The sequence below is a fragment of the Ochotona princeps genome, chromosome 4 (genome assembly GCF_030435755.1).
Source record: "Ochotona princeps isolate mOchPri1 chromosome 4, mOchPri1.hap1, whole genome shotgun sequence".
Classification (NCBI taxonomy): Eukaryota; Metazoa; Chordata; class Mammalia; order Lagomorpha; family Ochotonidae; genus Ochotona; species Ochotona princeps.
Window position 1 is genome coordinate 25,295,901 of NC_080835.1, and position 14,015 is coordinate 25,309,915.

Sequence of the window (14,015 nt, forward strand, 5' to 3'; positions counted from 1 at the left end):
ACCGTTAGAATAGCAAAGCTAAATTTATGTACTGCCAAGTTTGTTTTTATGTCTAATTTTAAATGATCCACTGTAGGTAGACAAGATTTGTTTATAAGATCAAATGTGTATTTTGAAGTCACTTAAATACAGATTGCTGTTAGTAATGCCAACATTTATGTTTTATTGAATCATTAGAAAGGCAGTGTGCCTCTCTAAGCACATGCATTATTACTGATGGACACGTTACATTTGATGTGTAGTCCTCAGAGGGTAGGAGGAAACAGAAGAAATGAGTAGCACTTAATTGTTAATTACATTTATCTAGCATCTTTCTTCTAAGAAAAGTAACTAGCAATGAAAATAGAGGTTATGGAATCTCACTTGCTTAAGGATTTCTGAAATAGGATTAATGTGTTTGTTCTTGAAGTGTTTTAGGAATATTATTTGCTAGAGGCTGAGTATTAAACTGAGTGATGCTGATTTATTTATGTCTTTATCATAATTTACTTTGTTTAACATAATTGAGTTACTAAATGTGCATATGCTATTGAACATACAAGAGTGCAGTCAGGCTCCCAGGGAAGCTGTGTTACACAGTAAAGCATCAAGTACAAGATATAATCTGAACATTTTCAACAAAAGGATTTAATGACAATCCACAAGGTGCCATTGTGATCTCATCTACCACAGATTAACAAGTAACTCATGAAACACATCAGTTGGACAATGCAAAATAACAGGAGGAGCCTTGGCCAACTAACACAGTTGTGGGAATAAGGATGCACTCAGAGGCTACCAAGACCGTGTTCCCAGTGGGACCTGCCCATCCATCTGAGCGTCCTCTCACCGTCACCCCAGTTGCTGATGGGTCGATTCAGCATCGCACAGAAGCTCTCTCACTGGTCTCTTCACAGCAAACCCTATGATAACATTTATTCTTGTTTTACTTAATCCATTTATAAGTGGGTTCATGCTAATTGGAGTTCCGATAGTATTATTTATAATAGATAATATTTATATATACCGAAGTAGTTTGTATATGTTCAAAGTGAAGAATTGTAACAACTGTAATTAAAACATTTCTAATTGGCCCTTCTAAAAACAGGAAAGTGAAAAACTGCAGAATGTAGAACGTAGGGGAATTTTGTCATCAAAAAAACATGGGGTACTGTATTCTTTCTAGCAGATTTTCCCAAGCCATGCACTATGATTGTGTGTGATCGCCACAAGCCACTCATTGGTATTTCCCTGAAAGTGACTGGTAGCACTGCAACCACCTTACAGAAAATTGCATCTCTGCAACACCTCCTTGGTTAGGTTCATAATGGGTGAGGAGCTCCTCCTGGAGGTCACAGTTGGAATTAACCAATTTTATGTCTTGTCCAGAATGTTGATTAAATTCCTTGGTCGTGGAGTAAAATGGGCATTTTGTAGTAAAATGTTGATTCTTTTTAAAAATTATTATTTTATTTTGATAAACTTTATATAGTTAATTAGGTCACAAAGGATCAAGGACTACAGGAAAGTGGGTAAGACCATTGTTTCCACATTTTTTTTTAATCTGGGGTAAGGGGAGAGATAAAGGGAGAAGCCCCACACAGCCTCCCACCCATCTCAGAGTCCCTAATGTGGGCATGCTCCAAGGGCACTGCTCAAGTGGTTTTAAGAGTTCGGCAGTTCTGAATTGTTGCCAATCTCACCATTCCAAGCACGATGAAATCTCTCCAGAATCCACTGGCTGACAGAGTCCACCTTAGAGTCTCCATTTGCCCAGATTTTCACTGCCAACACATGGATGGGCTAGATGATTGATTTGTTCTGTCCTCCATCCTCTGCTGTGGTACTAGGTGTCCTCTGCAGGTTCTGATGGACTGCCATACCCTCCATGTGCACCTAGATACGCTGTCCACTGCTCTGTCTGAGCCTCTGAGGAGGCTCAGCTTTGACACTTGCACTCCATGGTCAGACCATAGAACCTGTACTTCTCTTCATGGTTGGGATCTGAGATCAATAGTTCAGTTGGAGGGATCCCCAAAGAAACTTTGTCTGAGGTGATCCCAGATCTGATTCTTGTGCATGTCTGCCAATACAAGGTCTGGCGCAGTCCATCATCCCAATCAGCTTATGCATATGCTGGTGGTTGCAATTGCTGGGTCAGTTCTGCCTCTAGCCCTGTCTTCCACATGAACAAATGGGTGTTGCAGTCCAGCCTGATTCTGCCCACCTCACACTTGGCCCTCATGCAAACCAGTGGGAACTGCAGCCTAGTTGGAGCCCGCCCCCTGCTCTGGTTCCCGTGCTTGCCAGTATGTACAGCAGACTGGTCCAGTCTGTCCCACATCCCATTCAGCTCTCATACGTGTCAATGGACATTGAAGCCTATTTTAACCCAACCAGGCCCACTATCCAACCCACACACATGCTGGTGGGTGCCATTCTGTCTAGCCATGCCTGTCCCACTCCCAGTTTTCATGCTTTCCAGTGGGAGTGGTAACCCAAGAGGGAGGTGCCCACTCTTTCCCTTCTGGGCCCACTCCCACCCCCATATCATGCACTCTCCAGGTGGTTCTGTAGTTTAACTTGACAGAATTAGCCTCCCCATGCCAGCCTCTGCCAGTTGGTGATGTGGCAGAGCCCAACCAACCCACACCCACTCTGATTTATGCTTGCTCCAGTAGGAACAGTCAGCCCAGCCTGGCTTTTCCCTGATCTGGCTCACATGAGGCCCACAGGTGTTGTAGCACTGCCTGCTCTGGTCAGCCCTCATCCCAACTCACGCTCTCCAGTGGAAGTAGCTGTCTAGCAGGGGAGCCTTCCACATTCCCACTACCAGCTTGCCCCTTCCCTGCTGGTTCTCACGTGTGCTGGTTGGGTGCTATGGCCCAGTCTGGCATGGCTCACCTTGCCTCGGCATTTGCTAGTGGGTGCTGTAGCCTGACCCAGCCTGACCCACCCACAATACCAGCTTACACTGGTGGGGGTTACTACCTAGCCCAGCCCAGCCAGCACCCAGTCCCAGCCCTCAGGTATATTGGCATGCGTTGCAACTGAACCTAGCCCAACCCACACTCTATTATGGTTCAGATTTTGCCAGCGGATGATGTGAACTGGTTCAACCTGGTTCACCCCAGACCTGTGCCAAATGTATGCTGGTGGGTACTGTTCCCTGGCCTACTCTGGGCTGCTCGCTATTGTGGTTCTAGTGCTCACCTTCAGGGATTGTGTCCTGACAGAGAAGTTTCCCACACTCCTCCACCTCTTACAGTGTCAGATCTCGCGCACACTGGTAGGTCCATGGGCCAGCCCTACTTAGTCTACTTCCTGTCCTGGCAGGAACAGTGGCCTTTCCTGACCAGCCTTCAACCCATTTTGATTCTTACTGTTGGATGTCTCATCCTAGCCAAGGCTGGTCCACACGCAGACACAGCTCACACATGGCTCAGTAGGTGTAGAGACCTAGCCCTGCCCCTTCTACACCTACCCTGGTCTTCCAGAGCACCAGATGGTGCTGGAGTCCAGCCCAGCTTGGTGTGCCCAGCCCCAGTCCACACTTGTGCCAAGGGACACTACAGCCATATCCAGACCAGAATGCAGCCCCCACACTCACCAGTGTGAACCCCAACTTAGCCAGGGTGTCCTCTTAGCTCCGCAACTGGGCCTGTTCCCAACCATAGATTATGCCTGTGCCAGTGATTGCTCTGACCCAGCTTGGCATAGCCCCTCACTTGTCTTGGCCTTTGTCTTAAATGCTGTGGCTTAGTATCCCTGGCTCCTGCAGACCAGTAGGTGTAGGAACCTAGCTCGGCATGACCTATGCTCCATCCTGATTTCTATTTTTGCTTGTGAGCTGAGGTTTGCTTGGTCATGCCCAATCTTCCCCCTTCCATACTCAACCCACACATTAGCCAATAGTTGGAGCTATTTTGCCCAGCTTGCCTGACCCCCAGGCCTGGACCATGTGATCATCAATGAGAGTTATGACCCACTAGAGGAGTTTCCCAGACCCACTCCCAGACCCAGATCTCATTAATGCCAGCAGGTATTAGGCCCTTGCCTGGCATAGTCTGCCCTTCCATGTTGGCCTTGTATAAGCTGGTGAACATTGCGAACTGGCTGGCTCCGCACCCTGTTTTAGGATGTACATGCGAGTGCTGCAGCCTGGACCTACCTGCCCAGACTGTTATTGTTCTGTACCCGTGAGTGATGGCAGGTTCAGTGGTAACACCTAGCTCAACCCATCACCATCCCAACTCTTGAGCTAACCATGACGGGACTTGTATTTCCACAGGGTTGAGCCCATACATCACCCACAGAATTTACCCCCGGGCTTGGTTCTCTCTCGTGCTGGTTAGTGGCATGGCTCTGCTTAATGTGACCTGTACCGTGTTCCAACATTCTGTCAGGTACTAGGATCTAGCTCTGCTAGACAGGCCCTCAGCCCTAGTTTTCACATGGACCAGCATGTAGTGGTCTGCATTGTTCAATGATAACAAGTCCTACACAGGACTCACATGTAGGCTGGTATATCAGTCTGACCCATACAGATTGTCCAGACTCTCCCCTCCAAACCAGGTCCCAGTACCCTCACTTACCTTCAAGTAAAGTGACCCTGCCATTGGGAGTCCTTCAGAATTGACTCCTCACCAACACACAGTAGCCTCATTCATGGATGTACCAAGGCAGCAGTTCCACACCCCCAGAATCCCAGAACTCACCACCAGGTGGCCAGCAGTCTGAGCCTGGTGTCAATTGGTGCGCTGGGCATTCAAACCCCAGGACTTGCTTACCCCATGACAGCAGTGGCTGTGACCAGGGCTCCAAACATTGGGTCTGATCTGGCTTGCGTACTCCCAACAGCTGCCAGGCTGCTGGAAGCTCCCACCACCCAGGCCCTGAACTCCCCTAGGTTCCTCCGCCACACAATGGTGGCAATGGGTGGAGCCAAGGCCTGGCTTTGTTCCCAAGAGATCTCCCAGCGTACCCACCAGGAAGGGAGAAGCCTCTTGGGCCCAGGCAAGCCCAGAACTCGCTTACCCCATGGCAGTGGTGGCTGTGACCAGGACCCCAAGCAATGAGTCCAACTTGGCTTGGGTACTCCCAGCAGCTGCCAGGCTGCTGGAAGCTCCCACCACCCAGGCCCTGAGGTTGAACTCCAAAATGTTGTTTGTTGTGCTTAACACTTAGATTATCTCAGATGCCCACTTTGTTAACTTGGTCAGAAGCATAATCCTCATTTTATTGGTCAAAGTTTTCTTTCTTTGAGGCTTGAGGTAAATTAGGAATGAAATGCATACCTAAGTGGTACTATTACCAGAATAAGAGTGACAGTAAGCTCCTCGGGAATGTAAGTTTATTTACTGATTCCAAGTTTGGATGATACCATTTTGCCTTAGGCTCTGGCAGTGAGGTAGCAAAAGATCTATGTAGAAACAAGTTTAGCCACTCATTAGAGTTAAGTCAAGGGCTCAGGAAAATACCAAACACCCAAGGCAGTTCCAGGCTGCTCAGCAGCTGTTGTGTTTAGGTGGAGTCCCTACTGCCGTTATGTGGCATTCCTTCTTTTCCCAGGATAATATTGATATATGTTAGAGTCACTGCTCCTGTAGATGAGATAAACTGAACAAATTAAGATGTAAGTATTCTTTCAATGTTTGCTTATTCTCATTGGCTTGAAACAGCAACAAAGTGGAGTGGAACGTGGGGGCAAGACAGAAGCAGAAAGGTCTTGCATTCATTCGTTCATTTTCCACACACGTGCGATAGCCGGTGCTGACCAGGCCAGCACCAGGAGCCCAGAACTGTATCCCGTGTGGGGCAGGAGCCCAAGCCCTTGAGCCGTCACCTGCCTCCCAGGATGTGTTAGCAGGAAGCCAGATGAGATGCGACTCAGCCAAGCACTCCAAAATGGAATGTAGGTGTCTCAAGCAGTGGCTCAACCCATTGCGTGGTTTTGTTTTTTAATTACGAGAAAGTAGATAAAAAGAGAAGTAACTGATCCTGGTACACTGTGAACTCTTAGACTTTGGCTGTTGCTGCTACACAGTGAAAGACCAGGGAATTTAGAAAAATAAATTCCAAGATGTAATACTTTGAAATTCAAACTACTTTTTGTTTATGGCTTATAGAACCAACTTAATGCTATAATTCAGCCTTCAGCATATTTCCCTCCTAAAATCAAAGCTCTGTCATCTCTGGTTTTTATCTGGTATTTCTGTTTTTATAGGTGTAAATGTAGGGGTTTTTTCCTAAGAACTATTTAGCTAATCTTTTTATTATCCAAAGTTGATCAAAGTCTGAATTTATTTCCATTTTTGCAGGGCAGTCAAGAAAACAGACTTAACATGTCAGCTCACTTAAATAAGCTGAATAAATACCCTGGATTTTGCCACTTTGTGGATGGATTTTATCCATCCAGCAGTTTTGAAGTGTTATGCGATTCAGTTCGCAGTACAGCATAAGTTTCTCCCCACACAAGAGGATGCTAGAGTTTCTTCCATGTTAACACGGGACGCAAGGTTGGGTCACTGGTTTTAGTGAGCGGCCCTTTGACGCAGCGTGCTCCGTCCCCCATGCCACGGCTCCAGAGGAGGGTCCTGCCGTGCTGTGTCCTAAAGCCGAGTAAAGCACCAGTGCATGGAAGCTAGCACTGGCCTGCAGCTCTTGTGCCCTGGACTTCATTCATAATGGCAAGCATTTGTCTTCCAGACTTTACCAGTGAAGCCTGAAAGAAACTTTCCTGTCACCTTATATATGTGTGTGTGTTCTTAGTTCTAAGAGTGTTGGTCAGCCTAGCTTTTACAATCCAAGCCGTCAGCCACGTTTTCACCGGGAAGTATCTGGCAATGTGTTCAGTGTCTCTGTGTGTGTGCCTTTGGAAGATGGCGCATGTGGATGCCCTCATTTCTTTACGGAACTTATGTGAGTTTGTGGCAGCTCATTAATACTCCAGCAGCAGTTGGGCCCATCAAAAACCAAAGCAGTATTGTTGAGAGTGCAGAGAAGTTAAAGAAAATTGTGAAATTACTTGCAATAAAATTCAACAGTGCCTCATGTTAACTGATGGGGAATGGCAACTCTCTAAGCACAAATCTAGTAATAAAGAGATTTATGCACATTGTCTTTTTTCTGTCTTTAACTTTCTGCCATTGTTTTAGCTTGATTATTCAATATTGTCCCAAATACATGTGTTTTTGCATTAGGAAACATGTGGTCCTGTCCCAAAAGTTGTTTGGTATAAATGCTGTGATTAGCAGACTGTCCAGCAGGGGTCGCTCAACTTCATGGTTTGTAAGGAACAAGTCAAATAATGCAACTTTCTTGACTTCTCCTGTTGAGCTTGTTTTCCCTTGGTTGTAGTTCGCCTACAACAGAATAAACTGCTGACCTGTGTCTTAAGATATGAAAATTTTCAGCTTTTTGTTTCTTGTAACTAGACAAAGGCCTAGTTATCATTGATTTTTGCTTGCCGCTGTGCCACCACTCAGTTCTGGTCATTGCGGCCATGTGGGGAGTGAATAAACGGACGGAAGATCTTCCTCTTTGTCTCTCCTCCTCTCTGTTAGTCTGTCTTTCCACTTAAAATAAATAAATCTTAAGGCTATTTTTTATTTACTTTTATCTTTTTTATTTATTTTTAATTGGAAAGGCAGCGAAGAAGGAGAACCAGAAAAATATTTCATCCGCTGGTTCACTCCCCAAATGGCCGCAATGGCCAGAGCTGAGCCCATCTGAAGCCAGCAGCCTAGAGCTTCTTCCAGGTCTCCCATGTGAGTATAGATCTCAAGGCTTTGGACCGTCTTCCCCTGCTTTCCCAGATCACAAGCAGAAGCCTGGATGGGAAATGGAGCAGCTGGGACTTGAACTGGCGGCCTTGTGGAATGCTGGTGCTGTAAGGTGGAGGATTAGCCCATTGAGCCATCACACCAGCCCCAGTAGCAGCATTTCTTCCTGTGCTGCTTAAATCTTCAGCCAAGTGAGGCAGCTGTTGGTATGGCTTGATTTATAAGAAGCTTAGAGAATGGTCTGTAAGGATACATTTTTCTGTATTCCAAAGTAGAAAATTAAGTCAGTAAACACAGGTTTCTCTGTTTTGCATTGCCAGCAATGAGATCTACATCGCTCCTTCAGGCGTGCAGAAGGAACGCATTCAGGTGTGTGAAGTGATCCTTCCTAAAAATGCCTGTTCTTCTCTGCTTCACTGTTGCTTCATGAAACGCAATTACGCTTAAAGCAATGTGATGTTTTAAAGGGTGATTCTTTTGTGATGATTCAAATAACTAACGAAGCATTTGTTGAGCAGCAATTAAATGTCTTTTTAAGGTGGTGCATATCCTTCCTGCCCCCCGTGTGTATTTTGGGATCTCATTCGGCCCGTAGGGTGAGAAAGTGGGTAGCCCAGCCTCCACTGGACGTGAGAAAGGCTTGTAACTTTGTAGCTGGAAGATTTGTCAGGCTAATGAGAGATCATTGGTCTGAGCCAACCAAACTGATTGAAATTTCGTGACAGCAAAAACGATTCCAACTTGAAATTATGAAACTTGGTTTTGAAGTCCTGAGAAGTTCTATTCTGAACTAATGCTGGAATCATACCCCCAGTCTAATGCCCGTGAGCATGCACTGCAGCTCCTCGCCCCTGCGGCAGAGGGAAAACTGCCGCTGCCCAACATCTGGAGCCCTCAGCTTGTGATGTGTAATAAACCCTGGCAAATGAGAGCTTATATGTCAAAGATACACACACATCACTATGAAATATCCGTGAATCAATGTAATTCCTTAAACTTGCAGAATAACATGCATTTCTGGGATTAACCTTTTAGGGTGCCCATTAAGATAAGAATGTCTTACTCTGAAGTCTTCCTCTTATTTTATGAAGTTCTAGTATCCACCTGAGAATCTTAATTTCTCCATACATTCTCTGGGAGGGGCCTTCCATCATGAACAGTGCGTGTTATAAAAAACAAATATGCCAATTTCAATTTTTTTTTGCACCCAAGTAAAGTTAATTTTTCACTCTAATTTTCCATGAACATTGTGGAGCCATGTAAGACAATTGTGAAATTGCAGGGCAAAAGTTGAAAAGCTAAATTAATAAACTGATGGCAGCATCACTGCATTGGTATGTTAATTTTCCATGTTAACTTTTCTTTAAATTTTAAAGGACTGTGACTTTTTAAGACATGAATGTTTTGAGTAATAGAAACTTTTTTTTTTATTTTTTGAGAGGAAAAGCTATAATTTCAACTATTTGAAATATAAATCATACATATATAAAAATAATTAGTGTTACACACACAAGTTCTAAAAGTTCATGGAAGATATGAGTTATGAAAAAATTATACAGGGATTTCAAGATTTTCTGCACCAAAAATAAATATGGAAAATAAATATGGAAAAACATGAGATTTTGAAGCATATGCACAGAGTATGTATGTGTATGTACATGCGCATGTGCACACGCTCCAGAAAAGGGATATTTCTGATTGGTACTTCATAACCCTTCTTTTCCTCTCCTCCCATGGATAGCCTGAAGACATGTTTGTTTGTGATATAAATGAACAAGACATCAGTGGACCCCCACCATCCAAGAAACTAAGGAAAAGCCAGTGTACGCCTCTTTTCATGAATGCTTACACAATGAGAGGTAAGCGGAATACACTTCAGACAGATGAAATGCTGGGAGACTAGGCCCCCCTCAACAACCGTTATGACTTACATTAATGTTTCTCGGGTACTTAAACTGTAGAACTTGAAATGTGTTAGCTCATTCAGTTTTCCCATCAGCCTATGACAAATTCCATTTTCTTTTCCGTTCACTGCCAGCTTATTTCATGTTACAGCGAATAAACCCACAACTATAAATGAATATATATGTAAAGTGTACGCATACGTATCTGTGCCTCTGTAGAGTTTTTTAAGGTTTGATTTTGTCTCCATTGGCACATGACTTTCTTCTTCCCCCTTCAGGAGCAGGTGCGGTGATTCACACCCACTCGAAAGCTGCCGTCATGGCCACCCTCTTGTTTCCGGGCCGGGAGTTTAAAATTACACACCAAGAGATGATCAAAGGAATAAGGAAATGTACCTCAGGAGGATATTATAGGTACCATGTGTGCGTGTGTGTGCGTGTGTGTGTGAAGTAGTTTGAGCAGTAGGCATTGAGCCTAGTCATTGACGTGGGTTAGGTAGCCCATGTCACATCTAAGCACCTGGATTTGCCGCCCAGCTCCAGCTGCCTATTCTAACTTCCTGCTTTTGTCAGTCCTGGCAGGCTAAAGCATTGATCTCTGCCACCCACCTGGGAGACCTGGATTGAGCTTTTGGCTCCCAGGTTCAGCTCAGTCTCCCACAAGAGCCATTCCAGACACTTAAAATTCAGGGAGTGAACCAACAGATAGGCTCTCGCTTTCTCTCACTGTGTGTGTGCGTGTGCGTGTTTCTGTCTCTCCCTCTCCAGTAAGTAATTTGAAAAGCATTTTCCCTTCTTTTTAACTAACAGGATTACAGTCATTTTGAGCATGTAATGAAATGCTGGAAGATTTATGTTAAATAGTGTCCCAGTTAATATGGTTATTCCGAATCTGTTTTCAGTCTCAAAAATCAGATGTCTTCCCTCCTCCCAGCCTCCAACCCAGCCATAGTAAATTCTTAACAACATGAATAACAAAGTATTTATTAAAGTAGAACAGAAGTACTTGGGATGAGAAGCATGTGTACAGATGGCAAGGTTCTGCTGCTGTACCAAGGCTCCTGAGGGGCACCGCCCCTCAGCCTCACATGGTCCTAGCGGGTTCAGGCCAATAGTCACTTCATATTTCACCATGAGTTAATTCAGTATGTGGAGAATGTTTGCATATTCATAAATGCTTTCTAATCAATTTAGTTAAACAGATATCTGTGCTTTTGCAGTTTGGGGGTTGAAGGTGGCACTGATAGTAAATATCAAACAGTGACTCTATAAGTTTATATCTACCACCCCCACACACAAAAAAAGGTAGGAATTATTCAAAAATCTAGAACATCTTGTAGCATGAAAAAACATGCTGTTTGTGCTTGTGTCCAAGCTAAGCCTCACCTCTGACTTTTATGAGCCTTCTTATCCATGAGCTTTCATCCTTCTTAATTTCCAGAATGGCCGTATTTTGCGTTGCCTCGCTTAGGGGAAAACAGTGCCAGTGTTACTAAAATATTCTCAAGAGCAATGTTAAATTGTTGGTGCATGTAGTAAAAAGTGCGTGTTCCAACTAGTGTGCTGAGAAGTAATACGACGAGGTTTCAGTTAATATTTATTGTGTGCTTTAGAGCATTCCTCAGCCCTGTGAAACACATCTTCACAAAAGTTAGATCTTGAAATTCTGAAATGCGTACTTCCAAAAAAAATTACAGCCTACGTTGCCTTTTCCAAAACCAGGGCTTGAGGGATCTATTAGTTTCCTAAGCAACTGATTGCTGAGATCAAGAAATAAAATTCAGATGGAAGAATAAAATGTTCGAAGTCCATCTTTAGAAAAAAAGGAGAAAAGGAGACTCCCTCTAAGTACTTAATTCTAGGGAAGTAAGCATATGCAAATGTAACCATCCTCCTTTCCGGAGGCAACATGTTTGTGACAGTAAAAGAACACTGTTTGATGGTCAAGGGACTGTGTTGCCTGTGCGTCTCACGAACTTGTCAGGAGCAGTATTCTGTCTGAAAATAGGCAGATTGATACTCATTGAATTTGCTGTAGGACTATTTTGTGCCTGGAAATATTTCAGTACATGCTAAAGGGAAAAAAATAAGTTTGAGGTTGTCCTATCCAGTATAAGGAAAAGATGGAAGACCAGCAACTCATTCCTTTCATATTTAAGGTTAGTTTATAATTGCCTCTGTTTTACTTAAATGAAAAGCTGGGCAAGTCCATACTGTTAATGATAATAGTTGGCCATGTTATTTATTACATAACACCTACTTAGTGTAATACCTGCCTCAAAGTAATAATTTCAGTAGTTCAGATATAGTTTGTTGCTGTTGTTATTGTTGTTAGGTTTAGGCACCGTAGAGATAGTGAAAGGTCAGAGAAATTTATACAAAAAGGAAAACCCTGAGTTTCTGTTGGTTATAAATGCCTCAGGGATAGAATTAATTTTACCAGTAATTAAATCATTGCTTGCTTCAATATCTTTCCGTTCCGATTCCATTCCAGTTATTTACTGAGACCAAAATGGAAATCAATAAAGAACAAATACTGCGGATGTGAAAATGTATGGTCTTCTAGAAGTTCTTTTCTGCTCTCCTGTGCCACACGCCACCCATGCATTTTTGACTTGCCTATCTGAGACACTTTGACGTCCTGCAGGGCTGAAATACAGTAATTTTGTCTCACTGGGGAATTCCTACTTAATATATAGTTCAATTCTTAATCCTTTCCATGCTTCTGTTTCTGATATTTATTGTTTCCCATCTCCTGTGTGTGTGTGTGTTTTTTTTAATAACTTGATTGTCTCTGCTTCAAGGAAATACTTGTTCAGTCTTGACAGTTTCTTTGTTAGCTTTTGGTACACTGTACAGATTTCTGCCACTTATACTTAGGATTAAAACAATGCCTGCCAAATTTCCAGTGTGTATTTGATAGAGGTGTTTATGCAAGATGCATGGAATAACATGCAGCATCTTGTTCATAATGTGGAATGGCTCACCACTAGATACAAAAAGAGTGTCTACCTGGTTATTTGAAACAGTTACAGATTATATATGTGTGAATACTTGCACTTGTTTTAATGGGGAAAATGCCTGTGTCTTGCAGATATGATGATACGTTAGTGGTACCCATTATTGAAAATACCCCGGAGGAGAAAGACCTCAAAGAACGCATGGCTCAAGCTATGAACGAGTACCCAGACTCCTGTGCAGTGCTCGTCAGACGCCATGGGGTGTATGTGTGGGGAGAAACATGGGAGAAGGCTAAAACCATGTAAGTGTCCATCAGGAGGCTGGGGACTGGTCGCCCCACTGTCAGTGTGAAGGGGAATGAAATATGTTCTGTGATTTCTCAATGAAGTGTGATTTATGTGTGTGTGATTGGCTTGAATTTCAGTAGTTTACTCTTTCCGAATGTTTCACTTTTATTGCACAATCACTCAGTCTGAAGTATCCATTGAAGGGCTGTTATTTGGCAAGGTTCTGTGTGCTTCAATACAAAGTGTGAGCAGACATTGAATAAATAAGATTCATTCGGCAAAGTGGCATATAGTGGAAATTGTGAATTCACACAAGTAGTGTACTTTGAACCCTCTTTTATCTCAAGAGTATCTAATGTTATATGAATCTTTTCTTCATTTTGAAAGTGTAAATGGCAAAACAAGAAACATTTGGCCTGAGATTGGAGGGGAAAAGGTGCAGGTACCAGACATAAAGCAGGGCTCAGTGGGGGGAGAGGGGAACTGGGGTGGCTTCCTAGTGGAGCCTCTGAATAAACACCTTCAGTGCTTCGTGATTCTGCCTTTGCAGGTGTGAGTGCTATGATTACTTGTTTGATATTGCCGTGTCAATGAAGAAAGCAGGACTCGATCCTACACAGGTCCCGGCTGAAGAAAACGGAATTAAATAATCCAGGTGGAAGCTTCCTAGTATACAGAGATGAGAGTAAACTTAATTATTACATAATAAGAAGACTATTTTTTAAACAAATTGAAATTTTCAACATTATTATGAGTTTCTCGCTGAATTATACACATGTCACCCAAAATCTCTTTTGACACCAAATGGTGTTTTCTCCTATTCTTGTACTTTTAAGTGTCAGGACAGTAAAATAAAAATTTTATAATCAGTGTTGTCTATGTCTGTTTTTAAATCCGTAGCAGCAGAATAGTTACATTCAAGCTAGCCTTTTGCAGATATATCTCAGAGAACTCCTGTCAATCTTTAAATCTGCTGGGGAGAATAGGTTCATGGAAAAAATTCCACTGAATTATGGAATGAGTTTTCTTTGTTCTAATATTAGTACATGAAATTTGTGTGTAACATTTAGCCAGATGTATTCCTCAGTGTTAAAACAGTT

The 14,015-nt window shown here is 43.2% G+C and overlaps 1 protein-coding gene across 1 annotated transcript in view; it reads left to right on the top strand.

Annotated features, from left to right (window-relative positions):
• The window catches only part of APIP (APAF1 interacting protein), a 28,086-nt gene extending 14,300 nt beyond the window's left edge, over positions 1 to 13,786 (top strand). Inside the window, exons 3-7 of the mRNA XM_004585407.3 lie at positions 8,084 to 8,132; positions 9,505 to 9,622; positions 9,946 to 10,081; positions 12,762 to 12,929; positions 13,466 to 13,786. Coding sequence (XP_004585464.2) covers positions 8,084 to 8,132; positions 9,505 to 9,622; positions 9,946 to 10,081; positions 12,762 to 12,929; positions 13,466 to 13,565 — 571 coding nt within the window. The 3' untranslated portion in view covers positions 13,566 to 13,786. The remainder of the gene's footprint in view (positions 1 to 8,083; positions 8,133 to 9,504; positions 9,623 to 9,945; positions 10,082 to 12,761; positions 12,930 to 13,465) is intronic.
• The last annotated feature ends 229 nt before the right edge of the window (positions 13,787 to 14,015 follow it).